This window comes from Melospiza melodia, chromosome 3, assembly GCF_035770615.1.
Source record: "Melospiza melodia melodia isolate bMelMel2 chromosome 3, bMelMel2.pri, whole genome shotgun sequence".
In the NCBI taxonomy this organism is placed as follows: Eukaryota; Metazoa; Chordata; class Aves; order Passeriformes; family Passerellidae; genus Melospiza; species Melospiza melodia.
Window position 1 is genome coordinate 5,857,738 of NC_086196.1, and position 27,727 is coordinate 5,885,464.

Sequence of the window (27,727 nt, forward strand, 5' to 3'; positions counted from 1 at the left end):
ATTTAGATGATAACTAACATGGGACAGAGTGGCTTTGCTTCCACCTTTTCTTTTGCCTAGGTTGTTGACATAGAAAAAGATGACAAGATCAGATTTTTTTCTGGTCAGTGACTGAAAAAGAATGAAATGAATAATACCATTATGCTAATTAATAATAAAAATAATAATTTCTGCTCTGGAATAGGACACAGTTTAAAGTTCTTAAAAATACTGGGTTTTGTAATTTCAGGTTGATTATTCTAATCATATAAATTTTATTAACATGATTGAAGTAACACTCTAGATATTAATTCTAATTCAAGTCACATTCAAGCAAAAATCAAATTGCCCCTTTTTACATGTATTGCCCATTTCCAAGAAATAAAACACACATTGAGTCTTTATTTTAGCTTACTTTATTTATAGTATAGGATGGAGAAAAATGTATCAAAAAGTCATGCAAAGTCAGCTGATTTGGAATTAAGCAATATAATCCATGTATTATTAACATACATGGTATTTTAATTCAACAACTTTTTATTCAGATTTTTATTTAACCATTAAAAAACAAACAAAAAAAAACAGTAAAAAATCTGAAAGAATAAAAGCAATGGTAGCTGAAAATATCAATTTAAAGATAGTTAATCCATCAGCACACTCTCCTTAGAACTCACTTGCCATTTATTCTTGGTTAGGTAGATGAAATCTAAATCCAGTTTTCCTAAGAGATGTAAAAGGTTATCAGATCATAGTATACCACAGAGAATTGAAATGATTTTTGATAGGCATAACTTCGCTCAGTGGATTTTAGAAACTTTTGTTCATTTCCAAAACCACTCCTACTCACAGAGAAAGGTCAGAAATATCTAAAAGCTGAAATCTAAACTCATCCAGCTAGCATTGAAACCAGAGGCAAATTGGTCTCTGTGCAGGGTAATAAGCTTGAGCTGAATATCCTTGCTTGAATTTTTCTGCTACAAAAAACCATGCTCACACAGTGAGATTGTTTTCAGGATTTGAATTACTATTTCAAGATTATTTTCTGTACCATACACAATGATTTGTCAGATGCCTTTGGAACTGCTCTGGATAACTACAGCATTGCAAAGTGTAGATATACTGTGAAATATCAGACAAAGGAAAATGTCCAACCTCTGAAAGAATCCTTGATGCCTTTCCAGGTTGTGTATTGCATACTATTTTTTCCTGTTATTCTGTCCATGGAGGTTTTCATTATATACTCCTACATGACAATAACCACAAGCATATGTTCCTTTACCTTTTGTCATAATGGATGAGAATTAAAATTTTGAATGTAGATAACAGTAAATTCACATTAACAACAATCATTCAGAAAAAAAAATTATCAAATTTATATTCATTCTTTTATGGGTTACCAAAATTCTTTGTAATTCATAGTATTTATCCCCTTGCTGACTTTGTACAATGTTATCAGACTTCTTTGCGTGGAGCTTTCTTTTAACTTTTTTAGCTGCAAAAGTAGTAGTCTACTCCTCAGGTGACTACTGTCTCAGCTGTTTTGCTTTCATTTTTCTATGTGTGTCTGCATGATATATATTTGTTATACTATTTTTTACATTCTGTAATTAGATAGTAATAATAATAGGCAGTGGAAAAATATATCTAACATGTAACACAAAGAGAAAAAGTAAACACTGGAATATGTGTACAACAATCTTATTTGCATTATGATGAAGACTTTTCTTGGTTTGGTTTCTTGTTCCATTGTTGTTTGGGTTTTTTTAAATAGGTGCTAAAATTACAAAGTTAATATTTCAAATGCACTAACAATAAGTTGTTGTTTTTTGAAGTGTTTTTCTTGGGTACATATAAACTAAAGAATTTGAAGTGGAATTGATGCCTTAATTTAAGGCAACAGCACATCTAGATCCTTGGTCATTTTTATTCATATATATGTCCCCTGATCACTTTAATTAGTTCCTCACTTTCAGTTCAGTGTATCTGTGATTTTCCTGGCCAAGAGCTAATTCAGTTTGGTGGGGATGCCTCTGTATCCCTGGGCTTCAATACTCCTGCATTGAAACTGCATCATCTAACACATCCATGAAGCATAACCCAGTAAAGCCACAGGTGACGTTGAACCACATGCACAGTTAGTCCTAAAAATGCCTATTTAATATCTAACTGATGGTATACAATCATAATTTAAACACTCAGGAAATACAGCATTTAGCCCTGTCATTATTAACCGATACATGTTTGATCAAAGAATTTAAACATTTTTCTTTTCTTATTAGAGTTTAAAAATACCAAGTACAAGTGTTCAGTATCCTATTTTGTATCTAAATAAAAACAAAACAAAAAAATAAAAAAGGGGCTTATGTACTTTTAGAATTGTGAAACCTCAAATGCAAAGGATATGCAATGCCAAGGTATAATATATGCAAAACCTTAATTTCTACTCTTCATAGGGGTCATGGTTTAACCCCAGCCAACAAACAAGACCCACTCAGCCACTCACACACTCCCACCAGTGAGATCAGGGAGAGAATCAGAAGGGTAAAAGATAAAAAATTCATGGGTTGAGATAAAGTCAGTTTAACAGGGAAAGCAAAAGCTGCTCACACAAGCACAGCAAACCAAGGAATTGATTCACTGCTTCCCAAGGGCAGACAGGTGTTCACACACCTCCAGGAGAGCAGGGCCTCATCACATGTAAGAGTACTTGGGAATACAAATGCCAACACACCAGACGCCCTCCTTCCACCTTCTCGTCTCCACTTTATATATGACCATGATGCCACATGATCTGTAATATCCCTTGGGTCAGTTTGAGTCATCTCTCTCAGCTCTTCCAAACCTCTCACGTACCTCCAGCTTCCTTACAAGTGTGGCAGCACAAAAGGCAGGAAAGGCCTTGGCCCTGTGTAAGCCCTCCTCAGCAATAACAAAAACATCTCTCTATTGTCATTCCTGTGTTGAGCACTAATCCAAATTGTAGCTCCATAATTGACACTGTGAACAATATTAACTTTACCTCAGCTGAAACCATATAAGTATGACTTTGTATTGGACAATTTGGTTACTTTTTCTGATATAGATCATCAACAAGGAAACAGATTCTTCTCTCTAATGTGAATCCATTATTTGAGAGAAAAAAACACTTTTCAACTTATCTACTGATTTATGTGGTAGAAAAAAAAATATTCAGTGACTTCCTAAATTTTGAAGATGATGAGCAGAATTTAGTTCCATATACTAAGCTCCTGGGTTGTAAATTAGTATTCTATTTATACTTTTTTTTTTTGCAGCATACTTATTGTAGGAGTCAGGATTGCAAAATAGAAAGGAATCAAAACTAGGCATATTAAAAATGTTATGTTGCTGTTTGGGTTTTTAACAATTCTTCTGTGATGTTTTGAGAACATCATTAATAAATCTTGCAACTTTAGATTGGAAGCTTGAAGCCTTAATTATTAATAGAGATAGCAAATTCTTCAGATATGATAAAAGCACTGATGAAATTAGTTGATGATTCTTCTTGTGTCCAGATTACCATGCCACTCCTCAAGGCAGGACAAATGAGTTTTATTCTTTTCCCTCTCCTCTTTGACTTACGCCATACATAAAAGTTAACAAAAAATTTGTAGACTGACCCCGGCTGGCAACCAAGGCCCAAATAACTGAACGAGGAAATGAGTTGCGATACAGACAGTAAAAGTGCATGCAAGCAAAGCGAAACAGAGAATTAATTCACCACTTCCCATGCACAGGCAGGTGCTCAGCAAACATCCAGGGAATCAGGGCTCCATCATGCAGAATGGTGACTTTGGGAAACAAAAGCCATCACTCTAAATGTCCTGCCTTCCTTCTTCCCTGAGCTTTATATGCTAAGCATGATACCATATGATGTGGGATACCCCTTTTGGGTCGATTTTGGGTTAACTGACCTCTGGATCAGTTGAGGTCAGCTGCCCTGGCTCTGTCCCCTTCTGACTTCTTGTGTATCCCCAGCTCACTGATGCAGTGGTGTAGGTGAAAAAAGCCCTTTGTTCTGTGGAAGCACTGCTCAGCAATAACAAAACTCCTGTATTCTTACCATGGTTTCCAGCACAAATCCTAACTATAGCCTTTTACAGCTGCTGTGAAGAAAAATAAGTCTAGCTAAGACAAAACCAGCACAAAAGTAAAAGTCTTGTGAGTGTATTTCAATATATATACAATGTCTGGAGGAGCAGTAGCACAAAATTCAGATTTATGGATTACAAAAGTGGATTATAAGATATACAAATTGAATATCGTTGAATTTTAAGGCATGCCAACATATAAAAGACTATTACTCATTTATACTTTGTGGCTCTGGATAATTTAGTTTTCAGACATGAAATATTTTTTTTCTTGTTGGTCAAATAGGAAGGGAAAGTCATAAAAAACATGTCAGAATTTTCCAAAGCTCTATCTTTAATATTTTATCTCTTTTACTATTTCACCAAAAGCTCAATTTATTTTGCTTGCTAAAGGGATATATATGTTTTTTTAAATGCTCATTCTAGATTTATGGAACTTACTTCAAGAAAAATCTGGATCTTTTGGATTTCAGAATATTTTTATTTCTGTTGGACATTTACATTAGTATAGTGCTTTATTTGGTTCAGTTGCATTTTATACTTGTAAAATACTTAAAATTTGAGATGTTTTCCTTGCATTGTGTCAAAAGTAAAGGTTTTTGATCAAAAATTTGTAGAAATAATATATGCTCTTTTCACAAATATATTTTTTTTCTTTTATTTCATGTGCTTAAAGAATATTTTTACTTGATCTATCTTTATGGGGTTTTTTTCTTGATTATTATTTTGATCAAAATTACCACTTCCACAGTGAAATACTGCAAAATAATAATAGCATGCGTAAAGTATATTTATTTGGAAATAAAATACTTGAGTGTAGCTTTATGAAAATAAAAACCAGTGGTGTTGGTTTAAAAAAACAACATACTCACTTTCTGGTTATCATGGCAGCACAATGAAAGTGGCAGAACTTTTCTTGAAAGTTGTGGAAAAGACTTCTGTAAGCAAATCAGAACTGAATCACTATTTTCATCCATAGATTTTGATTGCTTTTTTCAATTCTACGCATAAGTTGTTCATCAAATGCATTCAATAGGCTCAGAGACAAGTAAAGTGAAAACAGCTTCAGGCTTTTTAGTGGTGGGGGCTAGAAACTAATTTTTGAGCATGAATTATACAGTTGGCGGCTGGAAAAGACTGAAGACAAAAAAGCCATGTCATATTCATGCTCTGCATAGGGTGTTTGTTTGTTAGGATTTTTTTATGATACTTTAATGCTACTCTCTGAATATGAAAGCCCTGTACACTATGATATATTTCGTCCTTGCCTACCTGTGGGGAGGAAACACGAGTCAGCAAACAGCTGTAAATAGTTTTCAAAAAAAACCCATTAATAAACTTCTTTTTCCCTTTCTATTCCTATTTCCTGCTTTTATGGATGTGTATAATTAAATGCTGATGGGCTGAAGAACCTAAGTCCATTCAGTAGTGGGAGTTCACAAGTGGTGCCTTAAAAGCTGTTGCCAATACCTCCAGAAGTAAATGGTATTGTGCCAGGGTTCAGTATAGATGCAGTCAACCAGCTGGACCACTTTTTGTTTCCACTTTGATGATTTTGGGTAAATAATATCAATAGTTCTTTATTTTGGAAAATATGAAATGGAAATTAGTGTTCTTCTTTTTTTAAGATATTAAAGTATTTAAGATATTTTAAAGGTATTCAAATATGTGTATGCAGCTGTATTTTTGCATTCAATATATTCTGAAATACTCCAAAACCAGACTTTAAGATTTCATTTCTGATATCTAGATTTGGAAAAAACAGTAATTTTACATGTGACTTAATAAATAATACATCAATGTTTGCCTAGCTGTCAGCTTAAGCCGCTGTGATAAGAATGGTTAATTACTAAGAGCAAGAATTTTTTTAACCTCTTCATACACTTGTTTTGATAATAAATTATGGAATTATAGAATGACATAACATTTAGATTGGAAAGGGCCTCAAAAACTATCTGGTTCCAACGCCCCTGCCATGGGCACAGAACCTTGAGCTAGATCAGGTTGCTCAATACCCCATCCAACCTGGCCTTGAATGCTTTGGCATGTCCCTCTAACTAATATTTGCTATGTGATAAAAAATGAAGAGGAAGAAAAATCTTAAGCCATTACTAATTGCTGGTAGGAGGAGGGAATTGTTCCTTTAAGCACTAAAGACTTGGAATGAGAACATGGATAAATTTGTAGAGAAGCCAAAAGCCTCATCTTGATGGTGTCTGTTACTGTTTTGTTTGGGGTTTTTTTCCCTCTTCAAACAATGAAATGTGGTTTTGTCTTGATCCTAGCTTATTTTAGATATAGATTTGTCCAGTTAGGAATATTATTATCCTAAAGCTTGTTAAAGAGTAGGAGAAATAGTTACTTCTAAATTGCATGTACATGGTTGGCGGAACTTCCAAAATAAGTCCTTGTTCATGTACCTAGAGTTAGAACAGGGGTTTGTGCCAGTTCAAGTGGTCATGTGTACAAAACAGACGCAAAGTTGTAGGCAAGCACCACTCCATTCCTGGGCCTCACTCCTTTTTACATGAGCCTGTTCTTACACACGGAACCCCTGCAGTGCCCCCGCCCCAGCTGTGGCTCAGCCACGCCTGCAGTGAGCAGTTGGATCTGGCTGGAACCGGCTGTGTCCGGATGGAACCGGCTGTGACCATCTGGAACCAGCTGTGTCATGCTGAATCCAGCTGTGTCTGGCTGTAACCGGCTGTGTCCGGATGGAACCGGCTGTGACCAGCTGGAACCGGCTGTGACCATCTGGAACCGGCTGTGTCCAGCTGGAACCGGCTGTGTCCATGTGGAACCGGCTGTGCCTGGCTGGGGCAGCCCGGCCCTCCCCTCATGGAGCCGCTGCTGCTGCCGGAGCCTGGCCATGGCTGCAGTTCTTAATGTTGAGCAATATGCCTGGTACAGGTAGCTGGGCTGCAGATTGGGCTCTGGGCGGGAGCCTGAGACAAAAGGCCGTGTCTGCCCACCTTTGGGATAACAGAGGGCATGAAGATGGGTGGTGCCAGCCAGGTGAATAGATACTGAGAGATAGCAGGAGTGGGAATTGCTAAACCTTTCAGATAACAAAGGCAGCGAAGACCATTTATGCGAGCAAGGTGGATGGACACAAACAGGAGTCAGGAGCAAAAGACTCAGGAGAAAAAGCAAGACTCATTGGTCTTGGTGAGACTGTGAGGGTGTAAGAGCCCAGTGGTTTCTTGGTCAGGATCCTCCTCAGAGGCATCACTTGAGCTGTTTCAGTGCAAATGCACTGTGAATAAATGGCTTTATGGAATAAGATATCTGTGACCCTGCTGCGGGAGACCAGGGGTGGAATCTGTGAGGAAGCCTGGTCTGACTGTGAGGTGAGGTGTGCAGGCAGTGAAACGGGGACTCATCAGATCTGGGCAGACTGGAGCTGCCCACTGAGAAGGGGCTTTGGTTTCTGCCATCAAAGTCCCTGTTGGTGGGAGTGTGACTGCCAGAGTCAAATAAACTACCCAGACTGGGTCGTTTCCTTAATATTAACTCACACAGAACAGAATACCATTGTGAGAAACAACTGTTTCCTTTTGAAATTTAAAAGGTTTATTAAACCTTAACAAGAATTAAAACAAAGAACTGAATAAGGAAAAAATTTTCATTGCTGGAAGCCTCCATGGCTACCAGCCACATGCTCATTCACAAAATGGATGCTCTGCTTTATATATCCTTAGCCCCTCCCAAAGTTTTGTCAGTCAACTCTTTTTCTGCTGTCTGTTGGTGGAGATTACTTTCTTACATCTTGATTGGAGGTCAGGTGTTGTTATGCTGCACTTCCTGGTAGCAAGTTGCCTCCTCTAAATGTTTTGACTACTAAGGCTATTACAAAGGGGGAGGGGAAAGAGGACTATGGGGTGACATATTACAATAATATTACTATACATCTACATAATATCTATGTATTAATTTTGAGAGCCAACTATTACATTACTAATCTATAACACCATTATATTTTTCTTTTTTTTTAATCCATGCTGTGTTTCATTTTTTTCATTTTACCCAGACTGCGGTATGTATTGATTTTACATGGCAAACACTTTTACATTTGTTCATTGTATGCTAAGCAAGAAAGTTTCCCCTTTGGCTGGCAATCTTTAAGAGGACAAATACAGCCAGCATAAAACTTCTTTTTTCATATTGCATGGAGACCTGTGGGCAGTCCTGTGCATTTTGAGGAGAAATTCAGGACCTTGTCATTTTTATACTAGATGATATTTTCTTCCCAGTGACCCTTGCATACCTCTGGATATCATCCAAACACAGGCTGGAGATGGTGGTGAAGTGTTGCTGTTTCACTTTTGTAGCTGCTCCACAGCTGTTCACCTGCCTCACCAGGGTTTCTAGGTATCAAAGCAAATATGGGATATATGACAAAGGACAAACCTTGATTTTTTCTGCAAGAACCAGAAAACCAACAAGTCCCTCAATAACAACAACAACTATGCACTAAAAAAGAAAAAAAAAATTGCCCCTAGTTCTTGACAATGCTTCTTGAATCTCTCTGATAAGTAGAGAATCATATAATAGAATGGTTTGGGTTGGAAGGGACATTTATGGTCATCTAGTGAACCTCCTTGCAATAAGCAGGGACATCTTCAAGTAGAGCAGGTTGATCAGAGCCCTGTCTGGCTTGTCACTGAATGTTTCCAGGGATGGAACATCTGCCACCTCTATTGGCAACCTGTGCTAGTGTTTCATTGCTGTCGTAAAACAACCTTTACATCTAATCTGAAATTAACTGCATTTCAGTTTAAAGGGGCTGAAATGCATTGTCATTGAGATCTGGAATGTTGCAGTGTGTTGCTTTCTATGGGTCAGTTCAATTTGAGCAGTGGTTATTTCACCTGCCTGACATTATTCCATAGGCAGGTGTCAAATAAGATAGCCCATTGTCAAGTGTTTCTGTTTATTAGTGTGGGTGCCACTGCCCTACAAATACTAACAGAGTAATAAAATAAGATTGCTACAATCACAGCCTAACTACGTTTTACTTGTTACTTTTCTCAAAACAAGAGAATTGACTTTTTACATCAGTAGTCTGCATTTGATTCATATATCTATTTAACAGCTGCAGGCTGTCATGGATGGAATGAGACTTTTCAGCCTCAGAAGGAGGAGCAAGTATTTGTGCTTAAACTGATCTCAAAATGAAATTGTAATTTTTAAGATTCTCTAGGAGTGGCAACAAGAATACCTCTTTCAAGTTAGCTAAGGAAAACCATGAAAACTTAGTACACTTGTGTGCTGAGATGGCTTCAAAAGGTTCATGCACAGTATTTGATCATTTTTGTCAATTAGTTACCATGAGCTCCGCTCCACACAGATGTAAAGCTGAAGTGCCCTCTTAGCAGCTAGAAATGTGGTACTGATAAAATGTATCTTGAAGTGATTTGAAGACATTAGGAAGCTTGTTCCATCTTCCAAATTTGGATGACTTTGGAAAATCTAACATAGATTCTGATAAAGTACTATTCAAATTTTTTTTTAAAAGTTAACTGAATTTCTGGTTGCTTTATTGATACCATCATATTACATGCAAAACCTGATTATAATAATTGATCCATAAAGCAACGTTTTTTTACCTGTGATTTAAAAAAAACAACCACCCAACAGAGCAAATCATGGGCACAGTACACTTTTATTCATTCATGCAAACAGCTGTAACTTTGAACTCATTCGGGAAACCAGCTTTAATCAATAAAATCCCGGGGTTTTTTTGTAGTGAATTTTTCGATAGTTATAAGGAAGGCATACTGATTTTCAAAGTGTGATCAGTGTTCAAAATCTAAAACATGAAGTCTTGGGTGTTTATTTTCTTCTTTTGGACCTTGGCCAAAATGATTGTTTATTTAAAGCTTGTCTTTGTTTACTTACACTGTGAGGACCAGAATATATTGGGGAGTCAGTATAGCCTTTTTGCCCCTTTCCTTCAAGAATTAACAGGTTGACATGAATAAGTCACTGACTCTATGTAAGAAAGAGGGAAAGAAATTATCAGTTTGACATTTCACCTAAATAAACAAACCCGCCAGAATGATTGAGGTTACATATTCAAGAGAGAAGTGCAGAGCTGACACATAGATGCCATAGAAAATTGTGATGAATTGCCTCGGGGTTTTATTAATTATTATTGTCACAGTGACAAGAGTAGGAAGGATCATGTTGCAGCTCACATCCACCCTGCTAATGTTGATGAAGAGGAGAAAAGAGCCAAGATAAAATAATGGGTTTGATGTTTTTGCTGTATTTTTTAAAAATATCCACAGTCTGAGATATTTGTATCGCTGCATGTCATTGTGTACAAAAGAAAAGAATTTATTTTAATGGGTTTTTTACCTAGATTCTCTATAACTTTAGACAGTCCCTTTACAGAATTAACAAAAATTCTGGAGTGTGTATTTTTATTTGGTGAAACGTTCTACTGTGAGGTGGTCCCCTTATCTATGTTATAGTAGTTTTCTCAACTGGAATACTGCCTGTAATTACAGCAGTTATAGATAGACAATTCAGGGCACAAGACATTGTAATTCTATTTCAAGTGTGATCCGAATTATTTTGTGCAAAAACAAAACAAAAAAAAAAGTCTAATTTTGAACTACTGCTGTTCTGCTTCTTGAACTTTGATTTGACAAGCATAATTCTGTCTTTTGAAATAGTGTTATATAATATCCATTCTGCAGATTCATGGTATTTAAATGTCTGTTTAGGTAATCTTGATAGCTACTGCAAGATTTTAAATGAGTAATACAAACACTTGCACTTATTTTTTTCAACCAAGTCTTGCTAAAATCTCAAAGTGGGAAATGTTAAAATGTTATGTCTGGAAAAAAGTGTTGAAAACATATTAAGAGAAAAATGGTGCTGAATTTTCTGTTATGTCTTTGATATACAGTCTTGCATCTATTTCCTGGTGCTTGCGCACAATGTCAAAATTATTTTCACTGAGTAGAAGCATGAAAAATTCATACAGTAATATAACTTAAAAAAATAAAGGAAACTAAATCCTATCTCTTGAATAAGTTACTTTATACTAAATGTTGTCAGAAAAGGCTTCATTGTACTAAGGATTCACTTAGTTTATACTAAGTTGTCAGAAAAGGCTTCATTGTACAAAAGATTCACAATTCTGGAGTCCCTGGTGGAATGGGACACTCAAAAGGGAATGGGGATCAGTACTTTCCCTTTGCAGATGTAAACGGATCAGCAGAAGGAACAGTCTCTCTTCTGAACAGATGTACTTTGAACCCTGCAATGAAGAAAAAACTGAATTAAATGATCACAGAAGTAAATGGCCAGAATCCATGTCCATTTTGGATTTAGCTTTATAATTGTCCTTCGTGTATTTAGAAGATAAAATGATTAGTGAATTAGTCACCTACCATGGGAAATTATTAAATACTCAATTTGGAGTTCCTGAAAGCTATAATTCTTATGCAGCTTCTGGGGTATTGATAGACAGATTTCTTATAGCTTTAACTTAAGATAACTTTAATTGCAATAAAGCAAAGTTTAGTTGAAATATACTTGCTTTATTCCTAGGAAGGATGGTGCATCCTTCACAATCATTGTAACTAGACATTTGATATTTATTCTAGCCAGTAAAATACAGTTCTTAGGATGTCAGCACTTCATGTGATCACACAATTTGCCATAGAAACTATATTTATTATAGACATGTAATTATTTAATTTGTGACCAAAAAAAAGTTTCTTTTATTGAAAAAGACAACTACTGGAACAACTTAGCTGAAGTATTAGGAAAAGAAATCAGATCATTAAAATTAACAGCTTTATTCTATTAAATTTTGAGTCTTTGTCTCTCTCATCTATTTTCTGCTTGAAGTATGAGATAAACGCTTATTTATAGATTCAGCCTCTTACTGGTTCCTTTTATTGATTATAGTAGGATTATTATTTTGATTGGGGCAAGTAGAGCAAATCACAGATCTTGTATTGACTTTACTCCATTTGGTCTATAAATAAAATCAGTAGAAAGAGTGAAATGTCAATGATCATGCTGTTTCAGACACAGACTGGAATTCAATTCTACTCTTGCACTAAATATGTTTGCTTCAATTTACCTGCGTGTCACCATGATCATACCTACTAAAGCTGCTACCTGCCAATTTAGAGAACTTCTCTAAATTTTTCCTATTGGTATCAGAACATTTTCTTCAGCAGATGCCCAAAAACCCCAACAAAACAACCCTTTCTCCTTTATTCTTCTCATAATTTGATTCATTGTCAGTTTTCCCTTCCAATCTTGTTCATTAGAACAGTTAGAAATGTAATGCATTTGTAAACTTTGTAATGTTTTTAATTTCAACAAGAAGGAGAGGGAGAGAACTAACTGTACTGATGTACCAGTGGTTTTATGACATGGGCATTGTATAGAAAACCAAAGAAATTAAATTAACACCTCTAAAGAAAATCATCACCAGCTGGTCTATTTCTTATTTTGTGATAATTTGTCTCCTTGGTGATGTGCTAGAATTATTCTGAGTTCATCTGTTCTTACCATGACAGAAAGAGAGACAGTGCAATTCTCATTCCTGTTGGGAGGGCAGTTAAGAGACATCACTTCTTGACATGTACAGAACTGTAGCTTTTAAACAGGGAAGGGGCAGAAGGGGAAGATCCCCCACAATTTTAATGGTTTGAGATTTAAATGGTTTGAGCAGCCCAACAGGAAACTTTGGGAATGGTTCTGTTCACAACGACTTCATGTTCTACATAGGTTTCACTTAAGAGGTCTCGTACGTGTTTTGCTTGTAGTCACATTAAAAGTCAGAGGAAGGCCAAGGAAAGGTTTGTTAGTGTCAGTTTATCTTTTTTTTTCTATAAAAACAGCACCCCTGTAGACTATCCCATAGTCCCATAGTTAGCAACTATTTTCTAATCTTAATTTCTTTCTCAGTGCCAAAGCCTATTTGATATAATCTTCAAACCCTGGATAGTGGACTGATCTCTCTTTTTCTCTTTTTCATTTTAATGGAAAATCCTTAAGGTTATGTTGACAAATGAGATTATCAATGCATTGTGCCCATGGCTAAGTGTCTTGTTACCTCTTCCTATTTGCAACACAGTGCTGAACATTTTACTCTGAAAGCCAACTAAAAATATAGTATCACTTACCAGACAAAAAAAAACCAACAAACAGGTAAGGCATTGATTAACAAATGCATATCAAACAGCTAATTAAGGAAATGAGACTTTTATTTAAAGACACTTGTTTTAACCTTTATTTATATATTAAAAAAAAAAATTAAAAAAAAAAAGAATTTTAGTCACCTTCAGCTTTATTGAAGAAATGGCAGTGCTTGGTAAAAATGCCAGATTGCTTTTTTTAAAGGAGAAGAAAAGACAGCCTTGTGAATCAATAAAATACGTTATATAGTGGTAGTATATTTACAAGTAAATAACATTGTAGGGTGAGTTTATAACCTGTTGCTGGTGAAAAATGGAGTTTTCCAAACTTATAAGCCACTGAGACAATACAACATGTTGGGTTTATTTCTTTTGGAAAGAATGCTTCTGGATATCCCATAAAATTGCTCTTTACTACTGACTCTTCATCAAGTCTGTCATGTCAAAGTAAATTACTGACTTTCCTACAATTCTGAATGAAGTGGTATTGCAAAAACCAACAACTCTTCATGCTGAGCTGTAGGTTTAAGCCTTACACATAGTTTATTTTGTGATCTTCTAAGGGAAAATGTGTAATGGTAATTTTGTTTTCATGTCAAGGTTCTGTTTTCACTTCCTGTCATGTAGTGTGAAAAATAAATTATAATATATTTTAAACGTTTTTTTTAATCATTTGCCTGTCAGATAAAATCTTACCCCCCTGATCATTAGTGAAATTTTATCTGTTGACTTAACTGACACAACGGTTTTCATTTTTCTTGTGCTTGATTATTATATAATATAAATAGAGTAAACTATTTTTATGACTGGATAGAAATACTTTGCAATCAAAATTTAGTCTTTACAATTGTTGCAAAAGTATCATTACCTGCAGCAAGTAGTGAAATGACACTGAGTTCAAAGTATAGTGTAAAAACTAATGATTAAGGAGCTCATAATATTGTTACACGCGTGTCTTCATTGTTATAAGGACTTTATAGGTTTGATAAGTGCTAAATAGTTTTACTGCAAGTAGGTCACAAAGATGGTACAATACAGTTGTTACATAATGATGGGGGACAGTTTCTTCTCTGTCTTCCCCTCATGACCTTGAGCAATATAAAGATATGATGTAGATCATTATTTAAGTAGCAGGACTGATGAAGAGGTGGTATTTTTAAATTGGTGGCTTCCATAAATCATAAATTAAAATGAAAGTATGGAAATGGGTTTTTAAATTTTCAGGCATGGATAAGTGCAGCTCAGGCAAGTCTTAATGAGTGATTTTGTAGTCCTAAGATATACTTACTATGGTGACAATTTCTTAACTAAGAGTGAGCATAATGCAAACATATATTTCATTTGGTGGAACTGTATTGAATAATTGCTAAATAAATTGTCACTTACTGGAAAATTTCAGCATTTCTAGAGTCATCAGGAGTTCCCTTGCACTTTTTTGGCGATAGTAGTGTTGTGTGTAGCCCTCCAGCTGAAGGAAATCAGACCCAGGGTTTCAGCCTGGTCAGCCTGGTTTTTTGCAAGTTTCTGTTCAGGCAGTCTGATGAGTTCAACAGCTGTGAAAATTTTACATTTGCAATTATCAAAAGAGTCTCTAATTTTCATGATGCAGCTTTGCCTTTAATGAGCTGAACGGTATCTCAGGAGGTCTGCATAACTGTCTGTGCATTATGAGAGTGCAACCAGAACACACACACACATACACACACACACAAACTGTGTGTGATGAATGCATCTAATTCTGAACTGTAGCTTTTGTGTGACTTGTAGGAATTTCACCATAGAAATGGAGGATATAGAATATATTCCAGTTCCCACTTTTTTTTTTTTTCATATAGAAAATCTGTTTAAATTAGAACTTACTGCTAAAACCAAAGTTGATCCTTTCACCTTCAACTTTTAAGTAGAATTTTAATCAAGCTAAAAGCTATATTTATAATTGCATATAAAAAGGTAAATATTTCATAGTTTTCCCTCACTATTTCTAAACATGTAGTTTCTTAGCTATATGAAAATACACAGGGGGGGTTTCTGTGAAAAGCCTCTCCTGTGTCCAATAGAGTCAATGCCATGGGCTCCAGGACAGACCCACTGCTGTCTCAAGCTGAGCCAATCAGAGAGGGTCATAACACTTCTGGGATAAAATATTTAAGAAGGAAAAAGTAGAAAGTTATTAGGCAGATGTAGCTGTGCTCAGAGAAGAGTAGGATTATGTGAGAGGAGCAAAGATGCACACACCAAAGTCAGTGAAGAAAGAGGGGGAGGAGGTGCTCCAGGCACTGGAGCTGAGCTTCCCCTGAAGCCCATGGTGAAGCCCATGGTGAAGTAGCCCTTGGAGGTCAACAGAGGTAAATGTAAAATGAAATGTTATGAGTGAGCAGGCTCTTCAAGACTTCAAGAAAACGTGGACTAGTAAGCTCCAGACTGACTGAAAGCTGTACATCTGCTGCGCCTTAAGTTGCTTTATTAAGCTTGAATGAAACTTAAATTCAACTCTTGGAAAGACATTGGTCAAAAAATGCAAAATCAGAACAAAGCAAAGTGAGCAAAAGACTTTATTTTTAGTTTGGTTTTTGTAAAACTGCTGATTAATTCACTAGGAATGGACAAAAAAATTAGATTTATATAAGGGAAATTTATTTTCAGGCCTTGAATCACCAAATGTCATTGTTTAGGAATGGCACTCCCCGATTATTTATTATTTATTGATCCATCTGCCATCAAAGGTCCAAACCAGACAAGGCATTCCTGCCCCTCCTCCAGCAAGAGACACAAAAGGTGGAGATTACAGATTGAGATAAAACCAATTTACTGTAAACCGCAATGTGATAAGAAAGTGAACAATGATGCTAATAATGAGAGTATAGAAACAAGAGTGATTTACATACAAAAATTACTCACTAACATGACCCTGACACAATGAACAAGGGATATACAGACCCTCTGCACCCACACTTTCTTCTTTCTAACCATAATTCATGCCCATGTTCTTCTGGGGAGTGAGAATGCCCCTGGATGTGATCTGAAGTCCTCTGGAGTGCTAGAGTGCTAAAGAATAACACCAAGGCGCACCCACACAGCTCCTGGCACTGTCCCCTTACAGCTTCTGTGAAAAAACTAACTTATTCCTAGCCAAAAACCAGGACACTAAACGGTAACAAGGAGGAGTTGGACACACCAGCTATTTTGGTAATAGCAAGTAAAGGGATATTGATAGAAATCCCCATCTGCTGGAAAAATGAGCGGCATAAATATATTGGTAAATTACAGGGAACCTGTATTTCAACCAAGTTGACAGCTGCAGTGTAGCAGGACGATTATTTATTTTCCAGTGTTTGAAGGTGCTAGAGCTTATTCAAAAAAGCTAAAAGAATTAACTTTAGCATGTGACAGTTATAGGGTTTTTTAATTGCTTCTGTTTCAGAAATTAGTAGTTTTTAATCTGATTTTTGAAGCAAGTAGGTGGGTTAAAGTACTTGTTTAGTGAGAAGCACTAGACAATTTAAGTTTTAAATGACATCTAGCAGCTGTCCGTGGCTTACTGAACTACTAGAACAATACTGTGTAAGATTTGTTAATCATTTTGAGGAAACACAATGCCATCTGTAAGAGTGTCCTCTAGGCAGGTTTTGGATAAGGGCTTCTCCTTGTGTGGCTGCCCTGAATGGCCTTTTGAGCCCAAGCCATCTGTTGTCAACATGACCATATTTTCTTATTTAATCATATTCCAATACTTTAGTCAATTCATTGGTAAATTAGGGAAAAAAGAGTTTGAAGTAGCTTCTTGCAAGAGTTATGTGCTTGAACTTCAAATCTTTCCTTACCTGCCCTTGTTTGTCTCTTTTTTTCTTTTCCATTTCTCTGGCTTTCAGTTATTCATCTCTACTACATTACAATTGTCATGTAATTTTATATCTGTTGTTTGTAACAGATAAGTTTTGCTTTTTCTGCTGAAGGACTTGCTCAAAGATTATGATGGGCTCACTATACTAAAAGTAATTTTCAAACCTTTTAAAAGCCCGGGATTAAATTGTATGGAAATATATAATACTTTTGTGCTGTTGAAATACATATTCTTTTTTGTCTTGGTATTTTAATTTCAGCTGTATTTTCTACTCAAATCTATATTTTCTATCACGTCTGTGATCTTATTTATAAGGCAATATCTGAATACTTTTGTACACCTATATAAACAGTGCCTTTGTACCTCATTTTTAGGGTTCCAACTTAATACTTTTTATTAATGTCATTCTACATTGGTAGAAGGACATTAATTCTACCAATGTAGAATGTAGAATTAATTATACCATATCGGGGGGGAAAAAGAACTAAAAACCATTCTGTGTCCTCTAATTAATAAATTAATTCTAAATTTTTAGTGTATTCAAATTCATGTAGACCAAAATTATTAAAATAAGCAAGTGTGACTTTATGTGAATTTTTAAGTAAATCAAATTGGCTTGCTCTTTTCTGACTGTGTCAAATTTTTAAAAATAAAATCTACTGCAGATGACTTAGTGTATGAATAGATACTGTTTATAAACAACTTAATCATGATGCTACCTTGCTGTTCTTTGCTGTAAGACACTATATGAAAACAGAGAAGAGCTTATGTGCAGCACCTAAGAAATCTCCTAATAAATGTCCTTGCAAATAAGAACAAAGGTCTCTTGCAGTATATGTATTCTGATCATTAAAATTATTCACAAATCAATTATTTAATTTTGATCTGAGTTAAATAAAAAAAATTTGTAAGCTTGAAGTTATCTTCAAGGTGGGGGTAACTGACATTTTAGAGAAAATGCAGTGAAATTTCTGGTGGAAAATTTCATTCAGCTAATTCTCCCGGTGAATATATTTGTGGATTGAAGCTGTCCTCTATAATCTCTCTTTTATTCCATTACTTCTAACTTTCTGAATTCAAATAACTGCAGTGTATTCAGTTCTTTTATACAATGATAAAATATACATTTTCTCCAAATATTGTCAAGTCATCAAATATATGCCTCCTTTTTTCTTTTTCAGTGATGACATTATTCTGTGCTACATAAAACAAATAATTTATAGTACACTTAATAAAGAATAATTTAAATGTTTTGTTTTCATTTTTAAACCATCTTATTTAAAGACCAAAATTTTGTTTGATATTTCTGTTAGATATCTAGAACTGTTAGATACTTTAAAATGGAAACCTTTAAAAAATAAAATGTGAATAAATGTAAATATAAGGAGCTTAATGAATAACCAAATTGACACTATTACATTAATCAGTGCATGTAATACCTTTTTTAATTGAGACAGTGTCATTGCATTTCTGTTTGACTTCTTGACTGGAAAGAGGTTAATATTTACATATGTAAGCTTTTATTTTCACTATAATAGAGAGACAAAGCTGCAATCTTGTTCAATTTAGAAACTTCATAGAATCCTAGAATGATTTGGTTTGGAAGGCATTTTAAACATCATCCATTTCCAACCCTCTCCCACAAGATCAGGTTTCCCAAAATGCCATCCAGCCTGGCCATGAACAGTGGCACCCATAACATATGCGGCACCCATAGCTTCTCTGGGCAACCTTTTCCAGTGCCTCAACACCCTCTAAGTAGATTTCCTTCCTGACATCTAATCTAAATCTCTTGTCTTTTAGTATAAAAACGTTTCCCCTTGTCTTACCTCTATCTATCTATCTGAGTAAAGTGTTGTCTTTCCTCTTTTTCATAAGCCTTCTTCAGGTACTGGAATGCCACAATGAGGTCTCCAAGGAGCCTGCCTTCCCCAGGCCTTTGCTCTCTCAGACTGTCATTGTAGGAGGAATGTTCCAGTCTGCTGATTATCTTTGTGACCCTCTTCTGTGCCACAGCTTGTCACTCAGCTATAGAAAAGCTGCCATTTTTTACAGTATCTTTCTACAGGGAATTTTAGCGTCTTTTGTCTAGCCTCCAGGGAGTATTTCTCAAGGCCTTCTTGAACGTCATTCTTGCAATTTTGGCTTACATTTGAAAAGTATTCAGGACAAATTATGGAGGGAATAAGGGCTCCTGGGTTATCCATTTTTATTCTTAGTCTGGTGCTAACGCTGGGAGAATAAGTAAATGTCTAGAGACACTGCCATAACTTGTTAAATTTTAAATTGTAGGTGTTAGAACCTGAAGCATGAACACCCAATATTTCTTCTAATAGCGTAATGGCCATTGAAGAAAGATACGCAGTGTAACCCATTTGTACATAATAATACTTGTTGTGGCCCGCATCTGACTGCCAGTGATGTCTCTGAGCTGGCTAGCAGCAGAGCAGCCGGAGATGGGCCGGCCACAACGCCCTGAGGGATCTGCAGGATGCGCGGGGAAACGCTCCGGGAGCTCCAGGATGGTGTGCTCGCGTGGAACGGCAGCAAGGAAGGGATGGGCACAAATGAAGGGCCAAAACTGAAGGTATTTATTAAACAAATAAAAAGGCACAAACGAGTGCAAAACAAGACATAAAGGTGCTACTTCGAAGGACCCTGAAGTAGGGCTGACACGCATACACGTGGTCTCTCGTAGAATGTTCTAGAAACCTTCTGGCCAATTACGGGCTGTTGATCTGCATGGCCACTCCCAATTAGTCCCAGTGTCTTTTGCCCCTCCCCGTAAGCTGCCTGGATGTCATCAGTTGTGGCTTCTTGCTTCTTGAGGCTTGGTGTTGGCTGTCCGTAGTGTGGCTGTGAGGCCAGTGTCCAGCCAGTCTGCCACAGGACAAGCTCCCACAGATACTTTGTTTTAAAGTCATGGCCTTCAAAGCATCACATAATTTACATAGGTCTGAGTAGTTCATTAGTGCATTTTCAGATTCCAAATGCATCTAAAGGAGAAGATGGAGCATATCTGGAGTAGGACTGATATTATAGCAAGGGAGTTTTCAAATAGCTTGTATTGCTGCATGAAACATCTGTTTAACCAGCCCTTCCTCCTGCCTAATACTGTTCCTTGATTAGGCACTTCCCATATGCTGAACTAAATTAGGATGTTAGTGTATGTGGTAATTGTTTATTATTATGATAATAGTATTTTAAAATCTGATTTATGTTTATAGTTATTGCCAGTCTTTCTTCTTACTATTGCATTAGAATCAGAGCATATGAAACATCTTCAAGGATTTCTGAATTTCCTGTGGCATATATCAAGTAAAACAATAAAGATGACCTCCAAAGCTGTGGAAACTGTAGTCTTTATGATCCCAACTGAGAAAATACAAGAAATCTTGTTGATTCATTCTCAGTCAGTGAATAAAGAATAGATTTTATATTTATCAAATAGAAATTTGAATCACTAGTCTTAACCCTAGAGGTTGTATACAGAATGCAAATCTGTCAATCACGTTAATGAACTCACAGCTACTCTTCAATTATTTCTGCAAAAGACTTGAGAATGTGTAATTTTTGCAGTATAATAGCATGACATGTTGAGAAGTTCCAGAGTTAAGTCATATCCACTGAGAGTGCTGTGTCTCTGTACTACAGACCTGTGTGGTGGTTGAAGCATCTTTGATGTTCTCAAACCTGCTATTAGGAAAAGAAGCAAAAAAACCCCAAACCTGACTAGAATATTTCCTAATTTTTCTTCCTGTCCTGTGACTTCAAATACTTTTTTGATGTTAGTCTCATGGAATACTCACCGTTTCCTCTAGCTGATGGTTCCTTGAAGAACTGGGATGCACAATGAGGGACTGTCTATGTAAAGTAATGTCTTACTTTGATATTAGCCAGGATTATATCCTTTTTAATTATTTTTTTTTTTTAAACAGAGAGGGTATACTGAGAATGTACTAAGAATATATTGGGAGGGACTGGTCCTAAATTTATTTGACATAATTACAAGGTTATATATGTTTAGTTGATATTTGCATTTCAGAAGAACATTGTCATTTATTTTACATTTACTTTTACATTTACTTTACATTTATTTATAAGTTTTGCAAGCTTTAAATAGAATATTACTTTCCATTTTCATTGACACCGTTGTTTTGAAATTTTTAAATTCTAAAATGTAATTTGAAATGATAGCAAAAATACATTCAGTCTGTGAATGAGCTTTGAATATAAGAGAAATAATCAAGTTTTATGTGAAAAAGATGGAAAATAAAAACAGAAGAAAGATTGAAAAAGCATGAAGCACCTTTTAACACCCTAGGTAAATGAAACTTTATGCAGTGCAGAAAGAGTACAAACTAGACATGGGTCTTTCAAGAGCACACAAAAGTTTTTTTCTTCAAAACAAACCAGAGAAATATTGGGCATGTGACTGGATGCATAGAAATGATGTATCCAGAAAATGCTTGTAGATGCTGCAAGATTTAAATGTATTTTGAAAGTGAGATACTCAAATCAATGATACTTGCTCCTCACATGTATCTCAGTAGCAGTGGACAATACTTTATCGTGGTGGATGAAGTGGAAACCTGGCAAGATTGTAACAGAGGAAGATAAAAGGTCTCTGACAGGAATTTGTTTGAGCACCTTTTCATCTCTTTTCAGTCTAAATGATAATTGTTAGAGCTAAAATACATCTTAATACCTAATTTTTAGTTAAATTCCAAAATACTGGCAGGTAAAGGTATCAAGCATACTAATATGTAAAAGTATATAATTAAGTAAGCTGAAGTCCCTGGTGGCTCTGAACAAGTAGAGACAATAAATTGGTTTACTGATTTGAGAGATTTATTCTTTTTTTTTTTTTTTTTTTCTCCATCTGGAAAGATAAAATCAGGCAGGTTTGTTTTACAGGGAATTGGATTTATTTTGTCATGACAGCATGTCATGCAAACACCATCTGTTAAAAGTACACTTGACAGTTCACTGGGGAAAATAGGAGCTAAAATCTGTGCCATGTCTAACAAGGCCTGTAGACATCCAGGAAGAAGTGTTGAGTTCCAGACACAGCATGCCTGTCCCAATCAGAGAGATAGTATTTCTCTGGATAAGCAAGAGCCTAAACCACCCTGCCCTGATATTGGTGTGAGAGTGTGTTGACACCTTGTGAGAGTAAAGTAGTGGCTGAGAAGAAAATTTTGCAAAGGTTGTCATCCATTTGGGAAGATCATTTCATTCTGTGCTATAACTAAGGTTTCATGGGGCATTTACTGATGTCCCAAAGTACTTGAGCATTTTGTATATACATAGACCTGTACAAGGAGATGGCTTCACTCCAATGTGATATGTGATGTCCTTAAAACACAGTAGCAAAGGTAGCATTCTCCACCTTGTATAACAGTTGTTACCACAAGGTTCATGTTTAGTGAAGTTAGTAAGTTGAATAGCCATATCAGTTGTTTTGCTTATGTTTGTGTTTTGGTGATTCGTAGTCAGAACTGAATCTCATGTCCACTAACATAGCTACAGTTCTCTGCTAAAAGTAGTAAATATTTGACTTTTTCTTTTTTTTTTTTTTTTTTTTTTTTGAAACAGTGGAAGAAATATTAGTGGGGAGGGAAGTTATTTTAAGAAACATCAGTGTAGAAGGGCTGCTTTTGTAGCAAGACCAGGTTTTTCACTATAACTGCATTTCAGTGCTGACACTTTTCAAGCAACTACAAGATTAAACTTTCAAAATAAAATATATGAATACTCACTAGTATATGCTTTCTCTGAAAGCCTTTATTCACACCCAAAAAGCTTTATCAATCTAAGTAATATTAGTGAAATTAGCAGGATTGAGCTCTGGTGTAGAGTTGGTGAATTCCACATGCTATGCATGGACAAAAGTCCAGATGAACTGAATTTTTACTCATGTTTGGCTTTTGTATTTAGAAGGAAATAGTTTTTTAATGAAGACCTTATATTTTCAGTTGTGTCTTCAAAGAAATTTTTGATATTATCATAATCTTTCTTGATGTAGTGTACAGAACAAGTATGCAGGGCAATGAGTAGTGTTAAAAAGATATGGATAAAAGAGATGATTCCTGTATTCCTAAAACATTCTAGATTGAAAAAAAAATGCTTGTGTTGAAATATACTGTAATCATTGCAGCTTCTCTGCTTCTCTACAGTAGACCTGACCTGTGCTCAGGTCAAGAACTATGGTCCATAATAGAGCATTGTCTCAGTTGTATTTTTATAGTGCTGCAATACAGTTTTTTAGCTCATTAAATCTTCTCTTGTAAATCTTTGAATTTCTATATAAATGAATTGTCCCTGAAGCTGCCAAATCAGACATGAAGATTTATAGCTCTTAAAATCTGATTGTATGTATCCTATTTGTCACCACTCCTTTTGTTGCTATATTAAATTTGAAAGCATATCACTATGTGGGAAAACCAGCTGCTTTTTACATCTAAGCTCTCATCACCTTTCAGCTGTAATGCTGTCATGTGTAATCCACTCAGATTTATGTAATTTATTTTGTGCAGCTAAAATATTCCAATTAACTTTGTTTTGTTTTGTTTTAAATTCAGGAAGAATGCTCTGTTCTTTTCTTAGAAATTTCCCAAAAATATTTTAAGATGGAAAATATGATCCACAAATTTCTTCTAGTTCTGATTTTTGTGGAAGAAACAGAGAGACTGGAGGCATATAACTGTAGAAGGTTGGCCCCAGCTGGGTCCCAGGCATCCACCAAAGCCTCTCCATCACCCCCCTCCACAACTGGATGGGGGAGAGAAAACACAACCAAGAGTTCATTAATTGAGATAATGGGAAAGATCACTCACCAAATACTATCATGGGCAAAACAGACTGGAATTAGGGATATTGCATTTATACTAAAAAAAAACAGAGGAGAGTAATGTGAAGTAAAGACCTTATAAAGACCTTATCCCACTTTTCCCTTCTTCCCAGCTCTACCTTCTCCCCCACATGTGCAGGGTGATGGAAATGGGATTATGTTCACTTAGTTCATCACACATTGTTGCTGCTGCTCAGGGAGGAAGCAGCTCCAGCATGTTGTTCTTCTCATGGGAGATAATTCTCCATTAACTCCTCCAATGTGAATCCATCCCATGGGCAGCAGTCCTCCCCAAACTGCTGCAGTATGGGCTGCAGTCCTGCAAAGACAGACTGCTCCAGTGCAGGTCCTTTACAGGGACACAAGTCCCACCTGCTCCAGCATGGGCTCCTTTCTCCACAGGTTTGCAGGATCCTTCATCTGCATCCCTGTGGTTCTCCATGGGCAGCAGGAGCGCAGCTGCCTCACCAGGGGCTGCAGGGGAATCTTGGCTCCAGTGCCAGGAGCACCTCTTCCCATCCTTCTGCACTGATCCTGGTGTCTGCAGAGCTTTTCCTTTCACACATTCTAACCCTGCTTTTCTCTGGCTGCAATTACAACTGCACAATCACTTTTTTTAGTCAATTCTCCTGTAGATGTTACCACCATTTCTAATTGGCTCAGCCTTGGCAATCAGCAGGTCCATTTTGGTTTGGAGCTCCCAGAGATTGGCTCTGCTGGACATGGAGGAATCTTCTGGCAGCTTCTCATAGAAGCCATCCCTGTAGTTTCCCCCCCTCCTCCCCTCGTCCCTGCTACCAAAGTCTGGCAATGCAAACCCACCACAGACTTTATGTCAGTTCTTCCCTTTTTCAGCTGGAAACACCATACATCTGTATGTGCAAGATAAAAAGCACCTGTGTGTTCAGGTTTTCTGAATATTCGGTCTTCTGCTTTATATAATTTATTCATGATAAATAACTTCTAACTTCACATTTTCCTTAGTTACCATTTCAGGAGTGTAGTAGGAAAAAGGGGGACACAATGTTCAAATTGTTTTGAATTTTGAGAGTACCATAAGTCTGGATATCTGTATACATAGTATGATGTAATTATCTGAGAGTCTGGATGAAGAAAAAATGGAGGGAAAAAAGAGTGGAACAGTATAAGATACCTTGTCTTTCTCTTCTTAGCTGAAAACAAAAAATAGAGATTTGAGCCTCATTTGCATGATCACATATTCAGCTGGATAAAAATGCGTTGTTCAATGTCGTATCTTGTATATTTTTTGAGATGAACTTTATCTTCAGCTGAGGTAGTGATTGGTCAAAAGTTGGGCTCAATGACCTTAGATGTTTTTTCCAATCTAAATGATTTTGGGATTCATAAAAATGCTCCTGCTATACAATTCTACAGTATCACAGTTGGGTTCTTGCCTTTTGTTTATTTTAAATCTTATTATGGACAGATTTTATTATGAAGATTTTATTTTCTCTTATATTTCTTAACCTTACAGTGATGTGTTGTGAAGATTTCAGAGGGTGGTTTCATGAAATTTTTCTTTTTCCTGTCTGAGGAAAACTTTGACTTCTAGTGTATTCATAAAAAGAATGACTGTTGGAAATCAATCATTTCCCACGGAAGAAATCCTTTTTTTTTACCATAACAAATGAAAATAAATAATACATAAATAAATCAATTATGTGAGGATTCTTTTTGGTAACAATTTTCACTGGTTCAAGAAAAAATGTCAAAATACAGTTGCATTCAGGCAATGGAAGTTTATGTATGGGAAATGTAAAGAATCATCTTTGGAGCTGGATGTCTAATGTGTTTTTTCTTTACTTTACAGTGACCCAGGGTGGGGATGCAATTGCATCTGATACATGTCCTGATCCTGGAATTCCTGAAAATGGGAAGAGGGTAGGCTCTGACTTCAGGTAGGTCCATCTCAAGCTTTTTACTATGAGGATAGTAAAACATTGAAGTTTGTGAAAGAATTTCCATGCAGGAAGGCATTCAGAACTCAGCCGAGCAGGTCTCTGAGCCCCCTCTTCCAATTGGGTTTGCTTCAAATGGAGTAGATGATGTGCTCTTCCAATCTTCTTTATTCTGTGAATCTGTAAATGTCATAAATGAATCTATACATTTCATACAGCTTTTATGTGTTCATGATACACGGTTGGCCAAACACACTCTCATCTAATTGTGGTCCAAATCAGTGGCATATGAGCAATTGTTAAGAAACAGCAGCAGGTTCAAGAGCACTGATAAGCTCTGAGTGGGTAAGGAAGAAAATTGCTTATTTTCACCTCTAGGGGGTAGATTGCAAATTGAAAGAGAAAGCAAACTAAAGTAGTTTTGGTGAAACTGGCTCAAAGATCCGAAGCGTGAGTCCAAAGAAGATCTCAACCACAAATTTCCCAGCAATGCATAAAAATGCCAAGAGGGAAAACCCAAAAGAACCTTAAAGCTCAAGGTACATTTTAAGATATCCAAGGGAGTCTAATGCCAAAGACCTTTGCAAACCACAGTCAACTGTTTTGAGCATAGATTCTTAGGAATGAATGTGAGTTAAAGGTACCTTAAATGCCTGGGGCTTACTTATGAGCATTGCTTGTGCTTGCTAAACTGACAGAGTAAGGCTGTTCCCCTTCCTCTTTCATCCCAGCCTCTTATAATATTTTCATTTCACCAAGTGTATCTTACTGTTCATGAGGATAAACAAATGCATAAGGTGCTCAACAAGCAATATCATATAACATAAATAAAACATGTTCTGTACTTTGATCATATTAATTGTGTGCATGTTTTGGGCCTCCAGTTCTGAATATTATTTGAGAGAAATGATAACAGTTTGTTTTCCACCTAAACATTACTTATTATCTGACAAACTCATTATGCAACAGCAAATGTTTTTTGTGTACTTTAAAGTTTGTTAATATCTATTTAAAACATATCTATCTTAAACTTAACTGTCTAAATCAAGAAGGATATTTAATATAGAAATTTTGACTGGAATTTGGTTTTTGTTTCTCTGAAATGACAAATCAAGCTCTTCCACAGGAGAAGGGGAAATAATATTTCCTGCTGCTTGCATTTCTCCAATGCAATAAAAGTACTCTGAGGAGTAAAGAAAGGCAATGTTTGTTTTGTTGGTTTTTTTTCTTTTCTAAGTGGCAAGTATAAACACCAGAAGGAGCTATTGTTCTTGTCAGGAGAATGACAACTGTGAATATTAATCTGAACTAAAACATGTGAAAATGCACATTATTCAAAATCTTTTCCAGTCTACTGAAAGACATGTTATAAGTGGGATTGATGGAAAGGCAGAGGGTTTATTTTCCAGACAGCCTGAGACCCAACTGATTCAGTGATGACAAGTTCTTTGAAAAGGGTTTCACCATTTTCAGCATAATAATGGCATTCATTCTAATATAATAGAGCAAACAAAGAGGTACTGAAATCTTAACCTTTTCTTTCTTTCCTCCTGCTGTGCTTCTACTGTGTTCATTTCAGGAAGTAGGGAGATAATTTTCAGTGATTTTAATTTATTTAGATACATTTTAGATAGATATTTAGATACATTGGATAGATATTTAAATATTTAGATAGATATTTAGATACATTTTTGGGGAGAAATGACAATTCAGATTTGGCTAGAGTAACGAGAATGCAATCAATACAATTTTGAGGTCAATATCACATTTTATATTTATGTGAGATTGCAAACCAGCAGATTGTTTAAATGAAATCTGAAATGTATCTAAATAATACTGTTTCAGCTCTGCTT

General features: G+C 36.0%; 1 protein-coding gene across 2 annotated transcripts in view; it reads left to right on the forward strand.

Moving 5' to 3' along the window:
• The window catches only part of CSMD1 (CUB and Sushi multiple domains 1), a 1,060,835-nt gene that overhangs the window by 714,926 nt on the left and 318,182 nt on the right, over nt 1-27,727 (forward strand). For both annotated transcript variants that reach the window (XM_063150718.1, XM_063150717.1), the window contains exon 8: nt 25,787-25,874. In XM_063150718.1, coding sequence (XP_063006788.1) covers nt 25,787-25,874 — 88 coding nt within the window. The remainder of the gene's footprint in view (nt 1-25,786; nt 25,875-27,727) is intronic.